The 27,820-nt window shown below is 43.9% G+C and overlaps 1 protein-coding gene across 3 annotated transcripts in view; it reads left to right on the forward strand.

Moving 5' to 3' along the window:
* Positions 1 to 1,886: 1,886 nt before the first annotated feature.
* Positions 1,887 to 27,820, forward strand: part of LOC128444528 (transcription factor Maf) — a 41,966-nt gene continuing 16,032 nt past the window's right edge. Inside the window, exons 1-2 of one of the 3 annotated variants that reach the window (XM_053427051.1) lie at positions 1,887 to 3,284; positions 10,378 to 10,446. In XM_053427051.1, coding sequence (XP_053283026.1) covers positions 2,308 to 3,284; positions 10,378 to 10,405 — 1,005 coding nt within the window. In that variant the 5' untranslated portion in view covers positions 1,887 to 2,307 and the 3' untranslated portion in view covers positions 10,406 to 10,446. Of the gene's footprint in view, positions 3,285 to 8,858; positions 8,981 to 10,377; positions 10,450 to 17,078; positions 17,220 to 27,820 lie in introns of those variants that run through there. The other 2 variants (XR_008339158.1, XR_008339157.1) reach the window with 2 other exon arrangements.

A 27,820-nucleotide genomic window follows, 5' to 3' on the forward strand; every position in this document is an offset into this window, starting at 1 on the left:
CTGCATGACATGTGGACCTGCACGGACACACACTTACACAACTTTAAACTGCAGGTCTCTGTGTCTGCCAATGACTTGTATGGAGCAACACATCATCATTATTATTGTTGCATCATTGAAATCAAAGTGAAAAATGCTTACAAAAATCTTTTGCTTATCTTTGCAAGTTCACAGAAAAATATTTTAACATTTATTTACTTTAGTGACAGTTTTGTTACTAAACTAAAAAATGGAGACTTCATCTCATGATTGTTGTTTAAAGGCCTTGTGTATAAAAGCAAAACCACCTAAGGATGAAAAATATATTACTTTCAAGTTCATTTCCTGTCTGAATTTACACTACAACAACATATAGCAGCATCTGATGGGACACCTCATCTCTTTAATATTTATTCAAAGGCATCAGAGGGGCCTCTGCTGTGTGTTCTGATGAATAAAACACAATGTTTATCCTCCCTGTTTAACGTTAAGTCCCCATGAACAGTCACAGGGACCAAGAGAATATTTACTTGTGTTGGGGCACCGGGGAGTTGGATTATCTGCTGGCGGCTTTGTAGTTTTCTGAAGCTTTTCCCGTGTGACATGTTCCAGGGAGAGTGCTCTTATTTACTCTCCGCTCCTCTGTGTATAGACCCTCCTTATTGTTTGTTCTTATGTGCCACCACTCCTGAGGAATGAGAGAGAGAGACCGAGGGACGTGGAGAGAGACTGGGGCTGTGATCAATACATGGGACTGAGACTCTAAAATGACACGGCTGGAGGCGACGTCACAAAGACTTCTTGATACTTAAAAATGTATAATATTAATTAAATATACAGCCTTTTTTATTTATTTTCTCAGATTTTGTCTGTTCCTTTATTTTTAAACCATGCATGGCAGAATCGTTTTTGTCTGTAATGGTCAGTGTGGTGGTATAAATGTGTTCTTTGTTAAATTATCTGAAATCTGCTCTGATCCGTGATTGAGACAATAGAACAGATTAGATCTTACTTTGAGCAAAGTGAGGTAAAAGAAAAAAGCAGAAAATCATCCAGAGAAGCAGTCATGTGCTGTATAAACCCCCACACAGCCACATGAAGTAGCCTTTTATACCGAAAGGTGGCGACATTGGGTTTCCTAACTCAGTCGTTGTAGCGGACCCTGCATGTCTCGCTCTTTTCAAACACTTTCACCCTCCTCACAACCTTTATTCTGCACTAATCTGTTTCTTTTACACGGCGCATTTATCTATCGCGCAATGAAAAGCATCAAAATGTATTTTGGCCTTTTGATACATTATAGTCATGATGTTTTGTGCGAGACAATAACTGATGTAGGAACCTAATGTCTGAGGAAAACGTTTGAGATCAGTTTTAATGAGAAATATATCGATATAAGTGATGAAACACACCTGTTCGGATTCTGGATATATCAGCATCCATATGAGAGCAAGACTCAGAGTAAACACATAACACTGAAAACATAAAAATTGCGTTGATAAATCTGACTTTATAATTTTATTAAAATGATGTTTTATGTGCTTATTATCAAGTAAAATATTAAATATGTGTTAAAAATCACAAGGGCGTACTATTCTATAAAAGGTTCATATTCACGATGAATCTGTGCGTAATCCTCTGAATCTGGTGTGTTTTTCTTTTTCTTTTTCTCTTTGTTTTCCGTATAAAAAACGAGAGAAAGGGATGAAATGTACGATCTCGTGTCAATCTGCTGAGAAGCTCGGACGGTCCAGAAAACTTTGCTTTCGAAACTATTATGCTAATAAGGTGCCCGGGCTGCGCTCCTCATTGGCTGAGTCTCGGTCAATTTCATATTTCAGTCGTGACGTCAGGGCGCCTATAAAACTAAGCAATGCTTTTTAACTCGTCGGCTGACTGATCCCGTAGAAAAAAAAAATCTATCAATCCTCGGGTGGAGATCGGTGCCCCCCCTTCCTCCACAAGGCAACTGTTTGCCCGGGACCCGTTGGTGAACCTCCTCAAATTGGCGCACTAATCCTAAAAGGAGCCATGAAGTGTTAAATGGTAGAAACAGAGAGAGCGGCGCTCAGACACCCGCACGCTGGGAGAGAGGGAGGAAACCGCGCAGCTCCAATGCGTCTGTGCGCCACAGACTGAAGGAAACAAAAAAAACTTATCGACGCGCAAAACCAGAACCTGCGCCGCGCAATTAGTGCGAGAAAACCCACTTTTCCTTCGGTTCTGAAGAAAATAAATAAAGAAATCAGGGTGGCTCAGTGCGTGTCTCAGCAGCCCACTTTGACAGGTGCTCCTCACCCCCTTTGGAGGACTGTCAACAGCAAGAGGATGGCATCAGAACTGGCAATGAGCAACTCCGACCTGCCCACCAGTCCCCTGGCCATGGAATATGTTAATGACTTCGATCTGATGAAGTTTGAAGTGAAAAAGGAGCCGGTGGAGCCCGATCGCAGCATCAGCCAGTGCAGCCGCCTGGTCGCCGGGGGATCCCTATCTTCCACCCCGATGAGCACGCCTTGCAGCTCGGTTCCCCCCTCTCCAAGCTTCTCGGCGCCCAGTCCGGGATCAGGGAGCGAACAGAAGGCGCACTTGGAGGATTTCTACTGGATGAACGGGTACCAACAGCAGTTGAACCCCGAGGCTCTGGGCTTTAGCCCGGAGGACGCCGTAGAGGCGCTGATCAGCAGCAGTCACCAGCTCCAGACCTTCGATGGCTATGCCAGGGGGCAGCAGTTCGGCGGCTCAGCCGGGGCAGGGGGCGCCATGGCCGGGGAGGAGATGGGATCAGCGGCCGCCGTGGTGTCCGCTGTCATCGCTGCAGCCGCAGCTCAGAACGGGGCTCCTCACCTCCATCACCACCATCACCACCACCACCACTCAGGGGCTCACCACCCGTCCTCCGGGTCTCAGTCCAGCGGCAGCGGGGGAGGAAGCCACCAGCACATGCGCCTGGATGATCGGTTCTCGGACGAGCAGCTGGTGACCATGTCGGTGCGGGAATTGAACCGGCAGCTCCGGGGGGTCAGCAAGGAAGAGGTGATCCGCCTGAAACAGAAGCGGCGGACATTAAAGAACAGGGGCTATGCCCAGTCCTGCCGGTACAAGCGGGTCCAGCAGCGGCACGTCTTGGAGGGGGAGAAGACGCATCTCATCCAGCAGGTGGACCACCTCAAGCAGGAGATCTCCCGGCTGGCCAGGGAGAGGGACGCCTACAAGGAGAAATACGAGAAGCTCATCAGCACCGGCTTCAGAGAAAACGGAGGATCCGGCAGCGACCACAACCCGTCATCCCCGGAGTTTTTCATGTGAGTCTCGGCGCTGAAAAGTTTTAATAACCGGCCCTCACAAAAAAACACGAGAAAAAAAACACTTTACATTTTACGCGCAGCTGTAACACAGGTTGTGTTTGGGTGGTTTTTGTTGAAGCTGCGTTAGTTCAGTAAGATTTTCTACTTTTTTTCTGTATTTTAAAGGTATTTTTGTTTCGGGGTGAGGATTTTGTTTGGTCACATTTAGAGGATGCGCACGTGCGCTTTTCACAAAAAGACTCCGAAAATCTAAAAATGAATGAAGGTTTTTATAAATTTTCTTAAAAGACTTAAGTCGAGTAAATTCCTCCACATTGTCGCAGCAGGTCCGCTCACACAACCTCATCCTCACCCGGCAGTGTGACATGAAACAATCCTCAGACACCAGCAGCTTTATTTTTTGTATGTGAATTTATTTTATGTTCATATTATTTTTGATATGAATGATCTCATTTTCATATCATCCATGTGTCTTAATAAAAAAAAAAAGAAACCATCCAAACTCTCCCAGCCGAAGTTTGGAGATGGATGTGAAACGGACTGTGGTGTGAAGCCATGCATGCTGGTCATGTGCGGACTGTGTTTCTACCTTTGATTTCTGTTTCCTCTTTTTGTGAATTTGTGTATAATGATTGTGTTTATATATCATAACTGCATTGTTCAGCCTCATCACCTTTTGGGTGATTTATTTGTTGGGTTGGGGGGAAGGGGGAGAAAATAGATGTGGAGGAGTTCATCCATCCGTCAGTTTCATAGAAGTTCAGCGCGGACGTTTTACAGGCTCCTGTTTTTTGGAACCTTTGGGGGGAAAATGACTTTGTGGAATAAAAATAACTATGTACTGAATATTGTTTAATGCAGCAAACAATGAACGTGAACAGCAACCGGGTATTTAGCAGAAATAGCAGATTAAATAGATCAACAAGTGGGACTGGAGATACAAAATGTTTGCGCAGAAAAAAGACGCAGATTATGATGCATGTCCTGGAATAAATGAAAAACAGGCAACTTTGTCTGCGCAAAAAGATTGTTGATCTCTTGTGTCTGCAGTTCGTGTGTTTTCCTTCCATTCAAAGGAACGAAATTAAGTGAAAGCTGAAGCCCTGTGGGTCTCTGTTCGGTAAATAAACGGTGTGGAAACTGATATAACATGTTGTAGAATAATTGAAGATAAATCCTCGTGCAGCCACACACATCTTCTGTGATGCTCTGGGTTACACGTGCATTGTCTGCACGGTCCAGTTAACAGGCAGGTGTCGTGTTCACTCTTTCAACCAAATGGAATTTAATAAATATAACGTTCATCAATAAACCTTCATGACTAGAAACGAAGACATGTTTATTATTTATTGTTACGATTTACTTTTGCATGTTGTTTGTCACATGTGTCTTTGAGGGGGGTTTTCTAAACTGAAAACAGAAGAAAATGTGCAAAACAGATGTTGAGATAATATAAACATCTGCTCATGAACATCTGGTTTGGATTTTAATTATAGCAGCTCCGAGATCATGTTCATCTCTCATATATGTTCGCTGGAAGTCATTTTTATCTCACACGTTATTCATTCATTTATTCCTTAAAACTAAACTCCAAATTAATCCAAGGTATTTTCTGCTTTCTTGTTTATGACTTTTTATTTTTGAGAGAAATAAAAATGACGGCCTCAACTTGTTGCGCGATTATAGACAAAAGCTCAGAAATGTATCTTTAAAAAAAAAAAAACGTGCAGCAGAATAATTGCATCAAAACGCTGACTGTATTTTAAGGTAATTAAAGTTTGTCCTCGGGGCCTAATAACTGTGCTGCGTGTGTCCTAGAAAAATGTTAATGATTGATTTGAGAGTAAACTTGCACTTTTTCCACGGCAGATGTGCACTTGTTGAATGTGCGCTGCGTGGGGAAAGTTTCATTTTTAAATCGAGCACAGTTTTAAATGATAAAAATAAAAAACGACTCCACAGAAACATGTCTAATTCTAAATATATGAATTTAAATTTTCGCTGTATCTGATGATGTATTGAAAGCAGGTAAACTCTATAATTGTGCTGTGGTTGATTGATTTATCACCTCGTTTCTTTTAAGTTAAAATTATATTTATCGTTTTTAAAAACCAACAGTTTTCTCTGTCGTCCTGACACGCGAGACTTTGTGTTGAACCACCAAGATCCTTTCACTTGATGTGTGACGTCAGAACGCTGGTAGAATAAAAGCCCCAGCCGGAGTCAAGAGTAATTTGGTTTTGTAGAGACAGGTCAGGTCCTGGTGTCGTCTGGACTGAACCTGGCCCACAGAGGTTCTTGTCCAGGGGAACTCAGCCTGAGGACAGTGTGTGGCTCAGATAAAAGCTATGCAGGGTCTGGGATGTTATGCAAGGTCACTGCCACCACTGTGCATGCAGCTGGAAACCTGTGTGGAGAAGGGATGTTATCTTTTCCTGCTGCACGACCTTTGACAGTCTGAGTGCTTGGATTTGCTCTGTCTGTGCACAGGAAGAGTTGTGTCTCTTTTTATGAATATGTGTGTGTGTGTGTGTAGAGCTGTGGATGCTTTTAAATGCAAACAGCTTGTCTGCACGTGGAGTTAGAGACAAAGCGTGTCCACATCAGCTCTGTGCTCTCCCACCTGTGCAGCAGTCACCTGGCCCCCGGTGGCTCCCGTTCACCCAGAGTGAGTGAGGGACAAGACGGGCGAGCGTAATGCTCTCATGCCTGAAGGAATGATTCTCTCTGTGATTAAAAGTGAGTGAGAGACAGAGATAGAGCGGGAGAGAGAGAGGGAGAGAGAGAGAGAGCGAGTGGGAGAGAGAGAGAGAGATGCTGGCTGCCTTCCTGCTCCTTTCAGATGATAAACGATCAGAGATGCATCCTAGCTGAGGGGAGAGGGCCTTTTAGTGAGCATGTGTCCACTAATTTATGGCCCTCCTATCTGATTAGGTCAATATAGTGTGCTGTTTAATTACATTTGTGTTATAACCTAGAACCGGAGATGCCATACGTCTTCCTCGGCACCTGTGTGAGAGGCAGATCGGTTGAGTTTCGTCGGGAGCCTCCGGATTTGGCCGGGGATGGTCTTCCCCGGACATCAGCAGTGCTGTGTGACAGACAGGTCGGCGCTCTGTGGTGGCTCACAGGCTTCCACAGGGTTCTGCTCTCTCTGTTCAAAGCACAAGAATCACAGGGCGGAAAAAAATCGCTGCTCATTTGCCGGCTGTGGAAATCTGAGTGGGATGCTGTGTTCTTGTTGTGTGTGTGTTTTGATTTGCAGACACACCAGCGGGCAGGAGGATTCAGTAGCACTGATTCACTTCCTGTGTTGAAGGAGGACAGAAGGCAGGGGAAACAAACGTTTCAGCACTTCCTCCTCATTTCTCAGCACTCGACCAGATTCACCGTCTGTTGCTTCTTCTGCCTCATTTGTAAAGACTGAAGCACATGTATTCTACACACACACACACACACACACACACACACACACACACACACGCACACACACACACACACCACATTATTAATCTCACCAGTACGAGCTGTGATTCTGTTCTCGGGCTCGGCATATTGACTTCTGCACTGGAATCATTTGCAGTCTGTCCAATGATTAGGTTATTAAAGATAATGCAGTTGTCTGCTGTCACAATATTGGACTCTCTCTTTTAGGTCAAGTATGGGAAATCACTCTGAGATTTATCAGTATTGACATTTGAATCATCATCATGTACTTCGCTTTAATGCCTCAGAATTAATATGACAAAGGACGTGCGCACAGTTTAGAGTCTGTTTGTGCGGGTGCTCGATAACTCGCAGGCATCGTCTGTTACTTGACATTGTGATGAAGGGTGTGTGTGTGTGTGTGCGTGTGTGTGTGTGTCTGCTGTAACTGAGTGGAGTCAATCTACAGCATTTAGTCATGTCATTGAGATGCTTCAATACGTCAATTAAAATGAATTGAAATAAATGTAAGCAAAACAAATAATGTAAGTGTAATCTCATGTAGCGCAGAAAAAGTCCAGGGCAAAGGCCGCAGGTGCAAAACAAATATAGGCTGTAATAATTTTTCTACACACACACACACACACACTATATACATTTGTAGTTTAGTGTTTGCTATAACTGGTTGATCATTAAGCACCTAGTATTTCTCCAAAATGTAAAAACTACTATTACCTGAAAGTGTTGATATCTCATGTTAAATCAAAAATAATTCAGTTACTTAAAAGTAGTTTGTAACAGCAGGAGTCACATCTCATTTTGTAACACAACTGTCTTTTGTGCATGTTCGTCTTCATTTCCCCCCTGTGTGTGTGTTTGTGTGATTGTTTGCGTGTGTGTGTGTGTGTGTGTGTGTGTGTGTGTGTGTCTGTGTGTTTGTACGTTTGCGTCCCCCTCCTTACGACAGATCCCCCTCAAAGGGATGAAAACATATTCGCATTCGAAAGAGGAAACAATTTCCATCTCTTTCACTCAGTGCGCATCTGCATCACTCCGCACGATAAACATTTACATTTAAAGTGATTTAAATCAGCTGCATTCATGTTCCTCTGTGGTCCGTCCATCATCCAGACCCGCAACACCAGAGCTTCTCTCCCTTCCTCTCCCTCTCTCTCTCTCTCTCTCTTTCTCTCTGTCTCCCGGTGTCCTGAGTTATGTGTCATTTATTTGAAACCTCAATAATTTAACTTGTCCCCTCCTGTCGCTGCTGTGCATGTGGTGAGAATGCAGCAGCTGTAAAGACGGTTGGTTCCGCCACCTCCGTGCAGCTCATTGGCTTTACATGGTGATTCTTTCTCCCAGTAAATAGACTCACGGGGCAGAGTGGGGCCGATGTGAGAGTCTGGATCCAGTCCTATAGTCCTGTGTTGAAATGAGATCACGGCAAATCCTCAGCTGTGAAGAAAGGATGAGCACATTTAGTGTGTCTGGTGTTTTGTGTGTTCGTTGGATATTCAAACGCGCGATTTGCATTTGCTTGTGCAAGACGGTCTCCACAGAATGCATAACTAAAGGGCAACAGATGAAAGCTGATCATGATTTAATTAGAAGTGATCACAATATTCTGACTCACAGATAAACAGAGCCGAGGCTGTGTTGATGTTTTCGACAGTGAGTTGAGTTGCAGGGCACAGAGTCTGTGGAGTGGTGTGTTCTGGACCACAGCGAACGTGGTGGTGGGTGTTTGGAAACTGAGTGCGTTATGCTACTGTGTGTGTGTGTGTGTGTGTGTGTGTGTGTGTGTGTGTGTATATAAGTGTGTTTGTGTGTGTGTAGGAGTATGTGTGTGTGTGCAGTTTGTCTGCGTGTGCGTGTATAAGTCTGCACATGCACAAGTTTGTGTTGTATGCGGGACGGAGCATGGAGCCGAGCCCGACCCCTGTGTGTTTTACCTGCATTTCAATGAAGCAAGAGGTGATTTACCCTTCTCTCTCTCTCTCTCTCTCTCTCTCTCTCTCTCTCTCCCTCTCTTTCTCTCCTTGCTCTCTCTCTCTCTCTCCCTCTCTCTCTCTCCTCGCTCTCTCCCAGCCAGTCAAACAGACATTGATCTCTTTGCCAGGCAAGGTGACCCACAGTGTTGTTCAGCTCTTCCAAAGTCTCCCCTCTCGCTTTCATTTGTACCTGGGAAAGGCCTTGACCCCACACACTGCTGCCATGTAGCAGCCCTCTGCACGTGGACCTCACTTCCCCTCTATCGAGCCCAATGTGTGAGTGAGTGTGTGTGTGTGTGTGTGTGTGTGTGTGTGTGTGTGCTTGTTTGACTTATCAAGAATGCACACAAAGTAGACACGTGCAGACAAGTACGTGTGCGTTGTGTGTGCGTGTGCGAGTATGTATACATGTCTGTGTGTGTGTGTGACTCTGGCCGGGTGTGTTTATCAAGCTCTATGTTTGTGTTCACCTATAGCGGTGTGTGTGTGTGTGTGTGTGTGTGTGTTTGTGTCTGTGTATTTCTGTGTATAGCAGCATCACAGTTGGAAGTTGAAATTCTCAGTAGTGCTTGGATTGTGCCCGTGTTGATGTTTCAGGACGTGTTCCAGGTGACGGCAGCCCTCCCTCTGCTGCAGCTCGGTCACTGGGGGGCTCCGCTGTGGCTGAATGGGTCAGAGTCCATTTGGCCCCAGTGTGAATCGGATTAGGGGGAAATGAATGATTCTCATTGTTGCTTAAAGATGGATTGTGGGGCATTAATATACTCCGTCGCTCCTTCGCCTCATTTCACACGGTGAAAAGTTTTTCCAGGATGATTGGGTTCTGGGTTTTGAAAGCACGTTTCCTTTCTCCACAGTCGTCCTTGACATGTGTTCGTACAGTTTAATGCTCACATGTGCTGCGTTCTCATCCATGTGTGGGAATTCTCTCTGCTCTCAGACTCACCCACACTCACATAATGTGAACGTTCAGATGCACTGACTGACCTCATTCTGGATTTGATCATTTCAAAATATTAATTGATTAAACTAAATTCAACAAATAATAATAATTTGATGATCTGAAGTAATAGAGTTGTATTGTGTTTTTATTATTGTAGAATTATAGAATTATGTTTTATTATCTTTTTAAATAAACAGGTGCGTGCATGCATTTGTGTGTTTGGTTTTGCATTTATGCGTGCATGCATGTGTTAGGTGTGTGTGCGTGTGAGCAAGCCAGCATTTGTGTATGTTCATGTGTCTTAAAAAGTGAGGTGCAGGACAGTATATTAATGGATTCCTGTAATTTATTATATAAAATCTTCTGAATTGTTCATCTGTTTAAATTGTCTAAATTATGTCATTCTGAATTGCTTGCCAGCAAAGCGTTAATTATATTTACATTATTGTTTTAAAATATTCTAGAAAAAGCCTTGTTTAATTTGTCTAAAATTGTAATTTGGTTCCGTTGATTTTCTTACAGAATAAGTGACGTTACTCTAGCTTTACATTATAATTTGAGCTTTTCTTCCTCTGTCATTTTTAGTTTCACCTCATGTCACGTTTTAACAATTCAAGGCCAAGTCTGAAACAAAGCTGTGTCAGTACTTACTGTTTAAAGTTTGTTTGTGCTTCACTGTTGTCGGATCGCAGTGTGTTTTAAAGTTCATTTCTGTTTCCTGTCTTTGTAGGACGTCAAGAAAATTCCTCCATCTGTGATAGAGAGCTGTGATCTCTGCCCCCTCACCCTCTAGTCTGAGGTAAGCTGCACCGTTCACTCCCTCTCGAACACTCCACCCTGTGTACTACTACCGCAAAACACACTCAGTGTATAGAAGCCCAATGTAAAAATGTAAAAAGCAAATGTGAAACTAAAAGTGATACAGTGATGCAGGAGGTTCTTCACGATGATCTGAACGCACAGCTCATATTTACACACACGTAATGTTCACATCAGTTTATATGATCTATTCTATTACTTTAGTTTTGAAAATCTAATTTTCTTAATTTATTTGAAAACAAAAGGAAGGTCTGCATGCATGCAACAAAAATACAATAGGCTAAAATATGAATTATTTAACACAATGCAAATTTTTTATTTTTACAAAGTTTGATTATGGTTAAGTTGATATTTTTGTCTGGAGTGGAAATATGAATTGTGACTCTAAAATAGTGTATTTCTGTTCTCTGCTGCTTATTCAAACAATTTGAGAACAATCTTTTTTTCACATGGACAAACAAACACAAGCCTTAAATCTGAAGCCCTACACAATCCTGATGGATTTAATATAAGTTTGTAGTTTGATAAGGAGACTCTCATTTTGGATGATAGAAACCTGGGTTTGCTTAATAGATGTATTCTTTCCTCACTTCATATTTAGCTCTCTGACATCCAAACTCCCTCTGACGGTCTCTCAACATTTATCGTGTGCAGTGTTATGCAGCTCTCTGTTTTGGGGGCTCTGACAGTGCTGCCTGTCTGACAGGAGGGTGACATGCACCGGGCTCCTGGGATGAGGTCCAAAACCTTTGACCTTTGTCCCGAGCCCCCCTGACTTACTTCACCCTCCCTGCTCTCTCTGTGGAGATCAACACTGTACATTATTTTTTATTTCTGGCTGACACGCAGATGGACAGATGTGGGGATTGCAGAGGAGGGCCGAGGATGATTGAGTGTGTGCGAGGGGAAAGCGAGGGTCGTAGTGCGTTCGTGGTGGCAAGAATAGAAAATGGAGGAAAAGGAATTGGCTGCGAATTTACAGGGGGAGGTGCAGAGGGACCGAGCAAAGGGAGGCACCTGGATTTGAATGCAGACACGCTCACCGGGGTGAGGAGACAAGGGGAGGGCGGAAGGGATGGCGAGAGGGCGGGAGGGCTCCTGGCCGTGGATGCAGACAGACAGGCAGGGTAACCAGAGGCAGGCGGTGACCTTCTCTGCTGCTGGAGGATCGAAGGCTTTATTTAAAGGCCTGGTCAATGCTGGGTGCTGCTGAGGTATCAGCCTCGCAGCCAGGCGACTCATCACCACTGTAATACAACTCTCTATCTCCAAACCCCCCCACCACACACACACACACACACACACACACACACACACACACACTCGCACACACACAGACACACACAGACACACATAGGACAGGACACTCTCTGGACACCTCAGGTTTTACACTGTGCAGTTGAGAGGCTGGACAGAAGAAAGTACAGCATCAGCATCGGCTAATTTTACTGTGCAGCAGACAGAATCTACTGGACTGTCCTCGTGTGCTCAGCATTGTGAGCCGCGCGCCTGATTTGCATCTGATATGCTCTACATCCGCAGCCATTTTCTTTTTTTTTTTACTAATTATAAACAGTCTGATGCATATAGGATGTGGTGGTATTGACACGGTGTGGTTGGAGGCGGTGAAGGAGTTAAGGACGACAGAGTGTGTGTGTGAGAGAGAGAGAGAGAGAGAGAGAGAGAGAGAGAGAGAGAGAGAGAGAGAGAGAGAGAGAGAGAGAGCCTGTGTGTGTGTGTTTGGGCTGCAGCATTAGGACACCTGCATGCTTCAGCACTTTCTGGCTGTCAGGAGCTCTGAGGTCACAAGCAGGGGAGTGGAGGGGGCACATTAGAGGAAGCTTCAGAGCCCCCACCCACCAGGCCGCCGCCATCTCTCCCCCTTGTATCTCCCATCACCCCAACCCACGTTTTTCCCTCTTTCCCTCCGATATCCCCTCGTCATTCCTCCCCCTCCAACTCATCTCCCCTCTCACGGTGACGGGGGGAGTCCGCCACACGGGGGGGGGGGGGGGGGGGGGGCGCCGGGACACGGGGTGTCTGCCTCTGTGGCTGACAGCAGGCAGGTCAGGTTTGTGTAGACAAGGCAGAGGAGGAAGGGCACATGTGCACATGCATGCAGACACAGCAAGGTGTGCAAGTGTAAAAGTGGTGAAATAGGAATTCATTTCTTCAAAGACATGTAAACCTCTAGAAACCTTTCACGCTAAGACGATGATTTATCCCCTTTAAAGACGGCTGACTGAGAAAAGTAAAAATATCAAACATGTTTTGGATTCATTTTCATCGCAGTGGCCGACAAAGAAATTAGATTTTTTTTTTTTTATATTGGTCCTGATACTGTAACAAAATTCCTGAATTAGATATCGGCTGATCGATAATAATTTTCAATACATCGCCCACATTTAATTTAAACACTGTTTATTTCCTTGCAGCTGTTTGGGGTTCTTTTCTGTGGAGACCAGATTTAGCTCCATCCCAAGTTTGACACACTTCACTGTCCTTCACTGCCTGCATGGGATATATATAACATCTAGCCGCCCGGTGTTACACTCATTGCACCGATACCATCTTGATAGTGACACGGACGTCATCCCTCCATCCACAGAATCCAAATGACAGGGAGGATGTGAACAGGATGAATGCTCATTACCAGGCCTGCTCCCAAACCAGGGGAGGCAAGTAGAGTTGGCTCTGTGAAATAAAACGAAGGGGGAAAAAATTCTCTGCAGTTTTAAAGATACACAAAGTGAACAAAGAACAACTGCATTTAGATCTGGGTTGTTTTAAAAAAATGTGTTAAGTGTTCTCACTTTCTTCTAAATTACTGAGAAGACGATATTCAGGCAGAGCCTTGAGCCAAACCTCCAAACATCAACCCGCTCCTCTTTTGATAATATACAATTTTCTCTCTGATGTTTCGGTTGTTTAAGCCTGGATTGTATTGTTTTATTAAAACATAATTAGTCATAAAGCTGTTACCAGTGTGTGTGTGTGTGTGCGTGTGTGTGTGAGCCTCAGAGGCACTGTTTTCCTCAGGTTGTGTTCACAGCATGATTGAGAGAGGAACTTGTGATCAGCCGGTTAGTGTGATATAATGTATTCTCCTGAATCACCGCAGCCAGCCGCCCGGGGCCTTCCTCTCGCCCGCAGCCTCCTTTTCCTCCCTCACACACACACACACACATCCTCTCCCCTCTCTCTCCTCCCTGCGGTGGCTGCCCACTGCTAGCTGCTTAGCATTGCACCCAGTGTCTAATTGAATTCCAACACTCCGGCGTTAGCTCCTGATGCTATAGAGATGTTAACACGGGCACAATGCTAACAGTCCTCGGGACGTGTTTCAACACCCTGCTCCTAAAGAGAAAATTCGTGCCAAGCAACACATGATTTATTCAAAGCTCCAAACTACGTCTCCTGTATCCCCTGAAGGATCGTCTTTTATAGCTATCAGCAAATCAGCACTTCATATACACACATGCAGCACACACACACTATGTATTGTGGCTGCGCCCTGGACAGAATGTGTGTGTGTGTGTGTGTCTCAACAAGAGTATATCTATTATCCCTTATATAAATGTGTCTGCTGGTGTCTCTGCATCCATATTGCTGGCGATGCTGTCCATCCCGTCTCCCTGACACCCTCACTTTTATCCCCCGGCTCTCCAACACAAGCTTTGGGCTTTAATGGCACATATTTCCTGGGCCCCCGGCTGAAACGGGATGCATCTTCTCCTTGTTAGCTTGATAAATAGCCAGGCTGCAGGGAAAGTGCTGATTTTTAGCTTTCAGCCGCTATTTTCTGCTGGATGACATTAATTTTAAGTGCTGAGAAGGAGCTAACTAATACACACAAATAAATAAGGAGGAGGAAAGGGAAGGTGCTGCAGTCACTCCGCTGTCTTACCTGTTAATACGAAGGGCATTCATATATGCAAAAGCTGCAAAAAATACACAATAGACACAAGCGGGGCAAAGCGTGCAAACACACACACACACACTTCCTTTCTCAATAGATGCTTCAGTCCAAACGGGGGAATTCATCTGGTGGCATTATGAGTGCGAGTGCAGCAGAGGTCAAACGTTGACCAGTTTCCAGGTAGACATCAGTCTGTCAGGTCCACAGTGAGACTGGCTCCATGCGTCTCTATCTGTGTCTGTCCCTCCTCCGTCTGACTGGGACCCTTCAGTCGCCCTGAGCTCTGTTTCCTCAGAGGATATTAATGTGGTGCCACAGTGCACGACTCCTCGGCTGAATTGCATTTGTTTGAGCTTCGAGAGAAAATAAGACAGAGATCAGGGTTGAGTCTAAGTAGCTCATTAGTGGATTGCAATTTATAAATAGACGGCAAAGGTTCATTGTTGTTGGCATTTAAATATACACCACAAAAAAACAAAAGTTTAGCCGTATAATCTTGCGTTTCTATTTGTGCGAGCCGAATTTGCTTCTTCTTGTGCAGCGACAGCCTGAGAGCATTTTCTTCATCATCATGTTTTTCATAAAGGCTTCTTCTAAACTCGAACTCTAAACCTTATCAGCTGGACAAGTTTGATATTACTTTTTTTTAATAGACATGCTGCCGAGGAGAAAAATACCATAGGACACAAGATTAAAGTTGAATCTCCGAAAATCAGCTTTTGTCATATTTTTGCTTTTTATTTTCATCTCAATGTCGGCTCATTTTTATTGCCGTCACTTCTTTTTTCGATGTGGTTTCATTTATTCATTTTTTTTTGCAGTTTTACACGTTTGAGTCTGCAAACACCAGATGACTTTACATTAAGAAAAAGCATCTGTCACATTACAGCAGCAAAAACACAGTCAGAAATGTGTTTTACCATCTCGTCTATTTACAAGATGATGTGAATCTACTTTTATCAAAGGGTAACATGCAAAATTATACTTCAACACAAACACGTTGTCGTTTGTTCTTTTCGCATCAAACATGTATTTTCTCCTGAACATTCACATTCACCATTTTTGTGCAAATCCATGAATGCCACACTTACATGCACACACACACACACGCACACACACTCACACTCACCTCTGTAGTGTATAACACAATACAATGAAGTGGCTTTGGCTGAGACACCTCATACATTATTTTAACAATGTATAGCGTGGTGAATAAAAAGGTCAGTGGTTGAGAACCGGCTCCATGTAACAATAAGATGCATGAACTGAGCAGTGCAGGCCCTTCAGTCAGCATCCTGCCGCTGAGCGCTGAGAGGAGGAAACACATGTGAGCCGGGGTGATAGATTCTACTGTACGTCTGTGTGTGAGTGTGAGTGTGTGTGTGTGTGTGTGTGTGTGTGTGTGTGTGTGTGTGTGCATTCAGTTTTTATGGGGTACTGCTGTGAAACACCTCATAACAATAGATTTACTTGCTCTATCATTATTGATTGTACATTTTTCCAGTTTGCCCTTTGCCTCACTTTGATAAATGTCATTTATCACAACAACATTTTACTTTTTAAGCGCATCACGAGGTGAGATTTTGTTTTTTTGATTTTAAAGTACCGCTTGTATTCGACCAATTCAGATTTTGTCACCATCCGACCGCCTCGCAGATGCGATGCTAGCAGCGTGCGTTTCTGTCTGCAGTGCAGGGTTTAATTTTCAGGGTGTATTTATCACATGCTGTCAAGTTGTGGTCACATGACCACATGAACCACTGCCAGCAATTAAGGCTGATAAATCACTCATTTACAGGAAGAGAGGGAGGGACGTCGCCTGGCAAACAGGAAACGAGGGAGTGATAAGAGGGAGGGAGAGGAATAATGAATCTCCACTTCCCCTTCTCAGATATTTCAGTGTTTGGTGGTTTTTGAACCTGGATGTTGAACGATGTTGTGTTGGGGCAGGGTAGTATGAGCGGTTGCCAGTGAGGCTCATTGACTCGTACAGGCAGAGACAAAGAGACAGATGGTCGTCGTTTGTGTGGTTTACAGTGATTGTGACCCGACTGCACTGCTTTATTTACTGTTGGGAGGTATGTGTGTGTTCATGTGTGCAGCCGTGTGCATGCCTGGACAAGCAAACACACATTTGTGTCAAGACGGAGAAAGAGATGCAGAGACGCTGCGTTCACAAGCAGCAGCTCTCCTTCTCTCTCTGGTCCCTGCCCGTGGATTTCCTCTCAGTCTAAACAGGAGAGCAAACACAGCGACGGCTCTGCGTGCAGCTATTCCAGTTAGCAAACAGCTCTGCAAATTAACTACAGGATCCTCTTATATTTCATAGAGTGTGGATAGAAACATTGTTATAAAACTACGTTTAAATTCAGACAGATTTTCTCCTCTCTTGCATTTTAATGCGACTGCATAGAATTTAATATACGGCACATAGCTGCGAGAGTCCTGAGATGTGAACAAGGTCTAACCTGTGCAGCGTCCGCATCAGAATATTTGTTTTAGCAGCACAGGTCAGTGCTCTGCAGAGACTCAGCTGGCCCACTGCACTGGAAAAGGCTGTTTAAAGATTCATGACAAAAAAAGAAAAGAAAAAACTGCTTCTAATGGGCTGGAAGACGACAAGGAGAGGAGAGGAGAGGAGAGGAGAGGAGAGGAGAGGAGAGGAGAGGAGAGGAGAGGAAGAGGAGAGGAGAGGAGAGGAAGAGGAGAGGAGAGGAGTGGAGAGGAGAGGAGAGGAAGAGACAAGCTGTGGTTTGGTTTCCGGCTGTCTGAACTCTCATTCACTAAAGACAGCGGTCACTAACTGACTGAAGGTGTCTCTACAAAGGAGTCGAGTGAGTCAGGTTTCCTCAGTAGGAATCATCAGTAGTTCTTCTGTTTCAGGCTGTTTTTATTATTTTAAATTAATTACAGATTTCTGCTGCACAAAAAAATATATTTTGGCTGGGTGTGTGTTTGTGTTTGTGTGTGTGTGTGTGTGTTTGTTTGTGTTAATTCAGCGGAGGCAGGCACGTGTTGTCAGTGTATTTTATCTTTAGAGTAATCATGAACGCCAGCGACTTAGATTCTAAGCTCGATTCAGCAGAGAAAAAAAAAGATTGTGTGCTTATTAACTGCAGTAGAATACAAAGTCAACACAGTGAGTGTGTGTATTTGTACTTGTTTTGTATGTGAAGTAGAGAAGTGTAGCGTGCAGACAGTCTGAAACTCTCCAGTCTCTCTGATCTCGGCCACCCACTGGCTCACCAGTAAGAACAGCAATGGAAACTTTGTGATTTTGAGATGAATATTTGAAAAAGGGCAAACTATTGATTTTAAGTTCATAAAAGAAACATATTTGACAAATAGGTTTTTCATGTTTTTGTTTGTGTTTATAAATTCAGATTATGAAGTCCGTACAAGCACAAAGAATACGAAGAGAAATTTCGATTCAAGATTGCAAAGTTGTAATTAAACAAAATGTAAAATATGCAAGTCATTGTAACTGAGAACTTGCACAGTGAACTTCTTCTAATTTACTCCCTGTAGAAGTTCACACCATCATCCTATCTTTCTCTAATCACTTGAAATGAGGGGAGGTTGTCGAGCTTCAATCTTTTCACTCGCTTTTTTGCTTTCATTTCGAGAAAGTTGGTTCAAGGTTAACAGACATGTGGTGACAGAGAAGAGGAGTCAGAGATGAAAGGGTAAATGGGACAGGACGTTACAGTGACGCACAGATGTCTGGTCTCACGGTTTTTGACTCCACTGAAACGAAAGGAGGACGGAGAGGGCTCCACACCCTCTCTCTGTCTGCTGCTCTTTTTCAAAATCAATCAATGAATCAATCAAACTTTATCTGGGCAGCACCGTTCATACAGGTCAGTGCAGTTCAACGTGCTTCACAAGTCTCATCACACTCACTGTTTTGTAACTCTTTCTATTTGTCCTGAAATGCAAGAGGCCTTTTCCCCCCCTGCTCAGAGTAATTAATGAAAAGAGTCCATCACACACACGAGGATGTTTGTGTACATACAGTCGATAATCCATGTTTGAAACGTCACTGGGGTAATTGTGTGAATACTGACTTTGGCCACAGGCTTCGTCAGGTCCCTCATATAACAGATGCTTTAAATAGACCGGATCAAACACAGCAGGTGAAGTACATGAGAACACAGGGGAGGCAAATTAATTACAAATATGCAGCCGGTCTTCGGTCTGAAACAAGTCACTTTAAAATCAAATTGTTTGTGATCATAATGCTTACAATCTAGAGAATAATTTAAATTGTATGTGTCCCAATTTAAATTAAGAAGAAACACATTTAAGCATCCTATTTTGAACACTCGCAAGACAAAGTTCTACACTGTGTATTTTATGTTGCTTTATCTGGAGTGAATTAAAGGGCCTGTAAAAAAGTGGTACTATTAACGTCAGACCACCTGGGGTGAACATCTGCAGCGTCAGACTGCAGACGCAACATACATCACTGGTTCTCCCCTCTTTGTTTACTGTCTCACACAAACACACACACACACACACACACACACACACACACACACACACACACACGCACGCACACAAGCACACACACACGGCTCCACTGAATCCATCTTTTGCATGTCTCTTGTCTTATTGACATTTGCGTGGTTGTGCATTCCTTCAGGGGGGGGGAGCTGGTTATTAAAGATGCCACAAGGTTACAGGTCAAGTACAGGTTCTGCTCCTCTGCTCAGAGGTCAAAGGTCAGCAGGTCAGTGTCAGAGGCTGAGGCGATCACAGCTAACTGCTTTCTCTCAGCTCAGCTCATCAGGAGGTTTCTGCCGGTTCAAAAATCACAGTTTACAGAGTTTTTTTGCAGCTTTGACAAATTTTTCTTCTACTCTGCAGATTTCTTTGCATGAAACCTTTTTATTTGTTTATCTTATATTTCATTCCTACAGTGAACGGTCTCCTTTGAATAATTAGGTGTTCTTTTCATGTTCTATTAGGACGGCTTTATCTCATGTCTCTCCTCCGACACTATTTTTTCCATCTTCAATGTGAAAGCTAAAATAGGGCGATCATTGCAATTTAATTACTACAAATCCCTTTGTGAATTTGCTCCGGTATTTGTTTACACACACTTTTTTTCCTTGTGTGCGCTTCAGTGAATGTCTTTACTTTATTATGCCGTTCAATATATTCCTTTAATTTTCAGTGTGTGTGTGTGTGTGTGTGTGTGTGTGTACATGCATGTGTGTGTTTATGTAGATGAAGTTGCAGTGGGGTTTATTTAAATAGATAAGATAGTGTTTTATTCCCAATCAGAGGAATCTCCTGTCGCATCCCGGTCTCTTCATAATAACCCCCAGCATTGCTCCACATCCCCCTGACACACACACACACACACACACACACACACACACAGCGTATTGCAAACACTGCAATTTCTCTCTCTCTCTCTCGGGGGTAAAGGGCTTTGATAAGTGAAAATAAATACTTTTCTTCGTACGAGGAACAGAAGGAGAGAGAAGAAAATGGCAAACGTGACAAGAGGTCTCTGACAGTTTGATGCCTCAATACAAGCAAATATATGACAAAAGAAACACCTTCTATAATCCTGCCCGAGTGTGTGAGAGGCCGTGTGAGTGCGGTGCAATTTAGTGCTAAAACTCAGGTACATCCTCAGTCATTGTGGGGAATTAAGGGTGAAGCAGACAGCGATTCAGAGATATAGCAAGTGGCCTTAGGCTGACATGTTTAACTGAGTTGCAGTGAGAAAGGGGGAAAAAGCAGCACAGCACATGATTTAGAGGAAACGGGTTCTCCTCCCTCATCTGTCGGTTTCTCCGGCTGCAAGGTCACGTAGACGCCTCCCTCTCGCTCCCTCTCCACCTTTGTTTGCCTCCGCTCCTCCGGACCTCATTTCATTCAACACTCCCAAACCTCCGACAGCTCCATAACTATAACTCTCTCCTCCCGTCCTCTCCTGCTCTCTTCTCTTCATCCACAGCTAAATGACTCTGTCAGAAATAAAGAGCACTTATCTTATCTACTGCCTCCACTCTGCTGTCTCCCTTCCTGCCAGCGTCACACACGTGAAATAACTAAAACCACAGATGAGCCTCGAAAAGAAAACAAACAGATAGTTACATATCATAATATCATGGGTATAAATTCTTGATAGGTTTCCTTTACTTTTCACCCAGTGTCGTAATTATTCCCCTCAGATTGAATCAGACTCATTCAGCAACATTTCAGCTTGTTCCGTCTTCAGCCACCTGACAGACAGGTAGACAGAGGCTTGACAGAAGACAGGTGTCCTCTCATCCTGTTCTGCCCTCATCCCCACCCATCCTCCTCTTTTCTCCTCTTCCTCTCCCGTCATCCCCTACTTTTCCTCTCCTCCCTGTGGTGTGGAGCAGAGAGGGGGATCTACAGCAATCCACAGCCTGCGGAGGGCTTACTGTGTGTTTTCTGGATCCGTGCGGGTGTGCGTGTGTATGAGCCACCTACCAGGCGCTCAGCAGGGGGCACCGAGGGATGAGAGGAAAGAAAGAAGGATGAGGGGGTGGGAAGGAGTGTAAAAAGGATGGAACTCTCAGCAACAACACACACACACACACACACACACACGCACACACACACACACGCATACACAGCTCAGACCAACACATGCTCCGGCAATCTGCTCGGTCTCCCTGAACACTCCATCACTAAAAGTCATGTTGCAGGTTGCAACATAAATATAGATTCTGATCAGCATTTATTGTGATGACTTACCTAAAAGTGGACCACCACCACACACACACAAACTAATACACACACACACACACACACACACACACACACACGCACACACACACACACACACTCTCACACACACACACACACGACGCTGTCCTGCATGTAGAGTTCAGAGAGATCGGAGGTCATACGTAAACTCTATCGACTGGTTCATCTGCAAGGGGAGGTTATGCATATGTTTATCGAGCGTCGTCCAGTCCGGCCACCGTATACCTGAGTTAAATTATCTTTGAGCATTTGCATGCTATAACGTTCAGGATCGACTTTTGCTGGCTGCACCGAAGGCCTGCGTCGCCAACAAAAATGAAAGAGGGAAGGAGGGAAAGAAAGGGAATACGCTCGCTCCGAGCAGATAGTGGATATGTGTATGCAAGGATGCACGAGAGACGGAGAGATGAAAAGAGTGATAATTCTCCTGCTACCCTGAGGCCTCTTGCAGCCTCGCGGGCTCCCTACAGGTCCCCTGACACCTGCCTGAGCAGAAAGCAGGGGCCCGCTAATTGGCTCCTGTGATAACACCAGAGAGAAAGGGAATGTGTGTGTTTGTGTTTCGGCGCTGCAGCCATTGGAAGCGTATATTTTCCACAAGTAATAATTTATTGGTGTGTAATTCTGCTTTGAAGGGTGTTTGATTTTTAAGCTGTGAGGACATTTATTATGATCGGGTGGAGCATTGAAGTTGGAAGCCACTGAAAGACAATTAAATCATATAGAGGAGTTCAAAGCGCTGCTCCAGTCTTTAAACAGCTTGTTTCTCTCTAATTGTTTCATTATCTCAGTGTGCTTATTAAATGTACGATAATTGTTAATTACCACGTGAGGATTTGTAAAGGATTTGTCTGGAGTATCAAAACAAATTAATTAAACTCAACACATTTAAAACAACAGCAATGATAACAGCAGGTGCAGTGTCTATTTCTGGTTCTGTGAATGTGTGTGTGTGTGTGTGTGTGTGTGTGTGTGTAGACATGCACATTACCATTGCTATTGTTTGTTGGAACATCCGTGTTTAATTGAGATTCATAAGAGGAATTTAAATGAGATTCAAATGAGATTCATAGCTAATTGTAGCAGCACAGGTAATATGCAGATAGATATAACGATGATTCAGTGTTATCTTGCAGCCTAACGAGACTTTTATTAGATCGTTGGAACACTCGGGTTTAAATCGTCTCGGTGTTTAAAGAGAAAACCAGTTAGAAGAGGAGAGAATTTGCTGGTTAATGTTTAAAGGTAGAGATTACAATTTTCTCAAAACATAATTTTTAATTGAATTTACAGAATTTCCTGCTTTAGTGTACTCAAACCAGCAAGAAATGTTTTTTTTACAGTTCATGCTAAGTCATAAGAAGTAAAAATAAAGTTGTTGTAAGTTGCTTTGTACAAAATCCTCCATGATTTTCAAGATTTCGTCTTAGTGTAGCCAGGATGGTGTAAAATGTCGGGTGTTGGGGAAGTGCGAGTGAGCATCCTGCTCAGGTTAAACTCCTCCAGTGGTTTATCTCAAAGCGAAGACACTGATTTCATACACTCGCATGTTTAATCTGTGTAAAATCCTGCTGCTCAGGACAGCTGGGACATTATAAGTAAATAAAATGCGGCTCCTGAGCTAACACATGCACGCACGCACAGATGTCAACACTTATTCTTCTGCTGCCTTCCATACATGAGCAACGAGTTGTTTCCTTCCCTCGCCCCCCCCTACATACGTCCAGACAGATGTGCACTGCTGGATGCTGTATATTTATCCATAGTATGTTTACCATAATTAAATTGATGGGAAAGGTGATGTGGTGTGTGTGCGTGTGTGTTGGTGTGTGTGTGTATGTGCTTGTGTATGTGTGCGTTTAAAACCTTGTATGACCCTAATACTAAACAATACTCGGTCTCTGATATTACTCCATAGGGGAGAGAGATATTTTTAAGTTCCCTCCACATATTTCATCATCACATACACACACACACACGTTTTGAAAAGTTCTCTATAGATACAGTGATTACATGTATAAAGGCCCAAGCACGCACACATCCACACTGTTCTTATTCTGCTTACTTATCTCCTGTCATTAAAGGGAATGCTCACACACCAGGTGGTATGAACACACATAAAACGCTGGCATGGTGATGAGCCAACCGATGAAACAAATGTTCTGTTCAGGCACAGCCGCAGGCACGAAGCTCTCACTACTGTACAACTGCAGTATTGATAGATGCTGCAGAGCCGGAGTCGCCCGTCCCAGTTTATTTCAATTAGCTCACAGGAAGCAGGAAATAACCTGCAAATCAATTGTCATTTCAACGGGGCTGAGATTCACTTTGTCCCCCGATAAAAGATGATGTAGCCGAGGAGAAGATTAAAGGGGCATTTCCTCCTCTGCTCTCACACGGGTGTGCAGTGTGTCATTAGTGTGCGATGCTCCGAGCTTTAAGTTATTCACTGATGATGCACAGAAGGTTTAAACACCTTGAGTAAAATGGCCTTGTCTCCTGCTTCAGGAAGTGATCTCCTAACTATCCCAGAATGCAGCTCTTTATAACGGATAGTGTATAATTTAACTCTGTAGTAGCTGTTCTGACCTTAAAGATATAATGGCTTAAAAACAGCGTGACCTCATAAACGCCAAGAGAAATCACCAATTTTATTCAAGAGGTTTCGTGTCGGTTGCCTTATTTTTCCCGTCCTCCTATGAGAGGTCACTCATAATGGATTATAGCCACTGACAGGGGAACCATGTGACCCAAGAAGATCAACTCCCATGATTCCATGCTGCTTCACAACATCAGGAAATTAGGTTTTTAATTATTGTTTTGATCGATAGAAAATAAAGTTACATATTGTAGATTTAAGTTACTTCCGTGTTTTTCAAGGTGTTTGCATGGTAGAGATCAGAACAACACTAAAAACAAAACAGGCTCAGAAATTTTCATATTTTCCCCGGTATACATTTCCATTTAAATACATCCAGACACCAGCGCTTACATTAAATCGGCCTTAAAATCCCAGCAACCAAATAAAATGGGATACATGCAGATGTCCTCCTTTAATGACCGAGCACAAAACTGTGCAGTGACAGAAAAACAGAGGCCCGGGAACCTGTGTGTATATCTGAGCCATGAAACACACGCCACAGAGCTTTTAGCGAGGGAGGCGGAGAAAGGGAGGTCAGTATGGATTGCAGCCGAGCAGGATATGGAAGGTTATACGGCGTATGATCATATCAGAGAACACAGTCATGTCTGCAGCCCACTTTACAGTATATCACGCACACACAAACACAGACTCACCTGGAATCACCAGGACATGCCGCAGCGTGATTTGTTTGTGTTGTTGGTGCAGTGGACTGAAGCTGTGGAGGTAGTAACTGTTTGATGGTGGGCTTTATGGCGACACTATATAACGCCCGTGACAGTTTATTCAGTGCATGTCAGGAAGGGGGGGGGGGGGGGGGGGATTTGTGACAGTACAACGGCTGGGACGCTCCTGCAGCCTCGTGCACTTACACACCAGCTCCGGAGGAAAGGAACAGTTTGCATGTTAAATGTCACAGTGATGAGCGCAGTATAATGTGGGGAAAACAAAACTAAGTCTATAATAAAAAAAGGCTCTAAACTTATAGATGCAGGGGAATTGATGAAAACATCTCTGGCTGTTATTTTAGCTGCTGTTTTCGACATTCTGGAGGAGACTAAATGAGTTTGATTAAAATGTTTCCTCCGCTCCACAGCTGCTGCGGCACTCGGCTGAGACTGGGAGACGTTACGTTTTCTTCACAGAGGAAAGATTTCCTGTTTTCTTTTTGCGATAACTTGTAGTCCGGCTAGTCCGTCCCCTGGGACCATTAGGCAAGCTCTCATTGGTTCTCCTCTCACACTGGATGCTATTAGCTCAGTGATTGGGTATTGAATTAGCCTGCTGATTGGATATTGAAGGAGTGGAGACTGATGAGAGGATTTGGCAAAGCTTTCTTCTCCAAACCTCATTACTCACACTCACACTCAAAAGAGAGAGCAGATCTGGACAACACACACACACACACACACACACACACACAATGACTCCCGTACACACAGACGTTCCTGTCCTGTGTAAACACACACCTCTCCATGAGAGATTTAACAACTTAAACATCATCCCACTCCACTGCAGGACAATTCATTTGCTCACAAACACACAGCGACACCACTCTCTCCCAACTCACCTTTCACGCCTGCTGCAAACAGAGTGTGATCAAAACCACCAGACAAATATTTGATATGATGCATGAGCCGCTGCTGCAGAGACAAGAGGCGCTGGGAAAGAAAGTGTCGTGGGCCCAGGAGAGTGCTGCGTGCAACCGGAGGCTGCTAAAGAGAGGGATGTGTAAAAGGCTTTGTGCTGATTTATGCTGTGTTTCATCCCACAATAAAGATTATGGATGATGATATTGATTTAGCGGAGGCTGTGGCCATGACTGGACTCAGGCTCTCAGGTTGGGAGAAAAGAGAAATCGAGCTCATTATCATTCTCAGACACAGGGAGGAAGTCTGTGTGTCCGTCCAGTTTGTGTGTGTGTGTGTGTGTTTGTGTGGATATTCATGTGTGCTAGAGTCTTAGATCATCCTCTGTATTAGCAGCACGACTCTTCCCTCCTCTAGTGTCTGTGAGTGTGAACCCCTCTCTGAACCCCATCCTGTCCTTGTCTTTCGCGGGCCGTGCAGCGAGCAGCAGGCGATCCCAGCAGCACGGCCGAGCCGACCAGGAGGGGGGGAGGAAGTTATTGACTCCACTTTGATTTAACCTCCTCTGCCTGATCCTCCGGAGCTCAGACACATGCAGATTGGGGGGAAATTCACGAATATAACAGCTGCCCTCAAAGGGACGTGCAGAAGACGCAGATTCAAAATTAAGCATAAACATAAACAATTAGCAATTTGCAATTGTTTATGTTTATCAGTGGTGGAGGAAGAATTCAGAGATTTGTGAAAGTGAAAGTTTTGATGCCACAGCTCAGAAATAACGAATTTAAAGGTAAAGATCTTGCATTTAAAAGTAATTCAAGTTTGTACCTTAATTAAGAAGAAAATGAAAAATACCGTGTGATGAATAATAAGCCTTTTTAGGACAACAGTTATATTTTTAAATACTCCTATACTAATTTCCCAGCATCAAAAGTGGTGGTCCCTTTAAAGCCCTTGATTTAAAAAATAAAGAAAAGGAAAAAAGAAGACAAACAAGGCTGTTGATGGAGTTGAAATGATTTCCTCTTAAAGTAGAAAATATCATTCTTAAGTATCTGAACCGTCACAGATCAGTGTTCTGTGTGTGAATGTGCTCCACCGTTTGTGCTCAGTGACTTTACAGTGTCTTGTTGACTTGTAAACAGACAGTCAACTTTTGTTTCCACATTCCGCTGGTTTAGCTCGATCCAGCTCCACAGTGTTTAGCCAATACATTCCCATTTCAGATTAAAACAACAGCTATTATTACTCTAATATCACTGAGTGCTGTTTCGCTGAGCGCTGTTAGAGTTGTTGAACAGGACAATGGCACTCAAGTGCACTTCTCTTTAATTAATTACCCGCTTTTGTTTCTGGAGGCAATGCACAAACACACACACACACACACATACACACACACAGATAATCACGCTCATGTACACACTCACAAACACGCAAGAGTTTGGTGTTTTAGAGGAAAAAGGAGGAAGCGAGGGAGAGAGGAAGAGGGTAATATCAGCAGGCTATCTATCCTCTCTTCCACTGGTGCATCCCAATCCTCTTTGGAAATAACAAATGCATAAAGGAGCCACAACACAAATATATCTGCCTGGCTCAGATAGATAGGACTATGCTAGAGTTTAATACCCTTATGTAAACCAGTAACAATCAAGCCCTAACACACACCCCCACATCACCACTAAGGGGACAATAAGGAACACGCTCTATTCTCTCTCTATCTCTCTCTCTCACTCTCTCTCTCTCTCTCTCTCTCTCTCTCCAGATATGAACAGTGAGAAGTGATTGTTTATGTGTGTGTGTGTGTGTGTGTGTGTGTGTAAGGAAGAGAGAGAGAGAGAGAAAGGAAGACAAGAGAGCGAGCGGTTTTCTTCAGCAGATAGGGAACAATGCAGTAGCCCAGATTGGTTGGCTCCCTGGTGCTTGTTGTGGTGCTTGTTGTTTCAGGAGCGGAGAGTGATACAGACCCCGACCTTAGAGACCACGACACATCTGATACTCGATTTCATTCAGCCCTCACCATCTCCTCTTTTGATATCTCACTCTCGTCCCCCCGCGCCAATTTGTATTTATACTTTGCCTCCTCTCCCATCTTCCCTTTGCTGTGTTTTCTTTCCTCTACTTGCAAAAGCCGACAATTCAGTCGGAAAAAAAAGAGAGGAGCGACAGTAAAAAACCACGAGGAGCCTGTTTGTCTCCAAAATGTTGCTGCTGACAAGCAACACACACTGGAGGGAGTGACACATTTATCAAATGAGTTTGTGTAAAATGTGCATATGGCAGGTTAACGTACTTTGGGATGCTCGAGGAAAGTTGTTACACACTTATAGTATATATCTTGACTATCTAAGTAAAATGTGATATTGCCTAAAGTAATTGCAAAACAACTCACACACAGATTTTGAGGCAAACAACAAGACTGCCTTTCTAAGTAGATCGATATGTTTGGTAG

The sequence above is a fragment of the Pleuronectes platessa genome, chromosome 7, assembly GCF_947347685.1.
Source record: "Pleuronectes platessa chromosome 7, fPlePla1.1, whole genome shotgun sequence".
NCBI lineage: Eukaryota > Metazoa > Chordata > Actinopteri > Pleuronectiformes > Pleuronectidae > Pleuronectes > Pleuronectes platessa.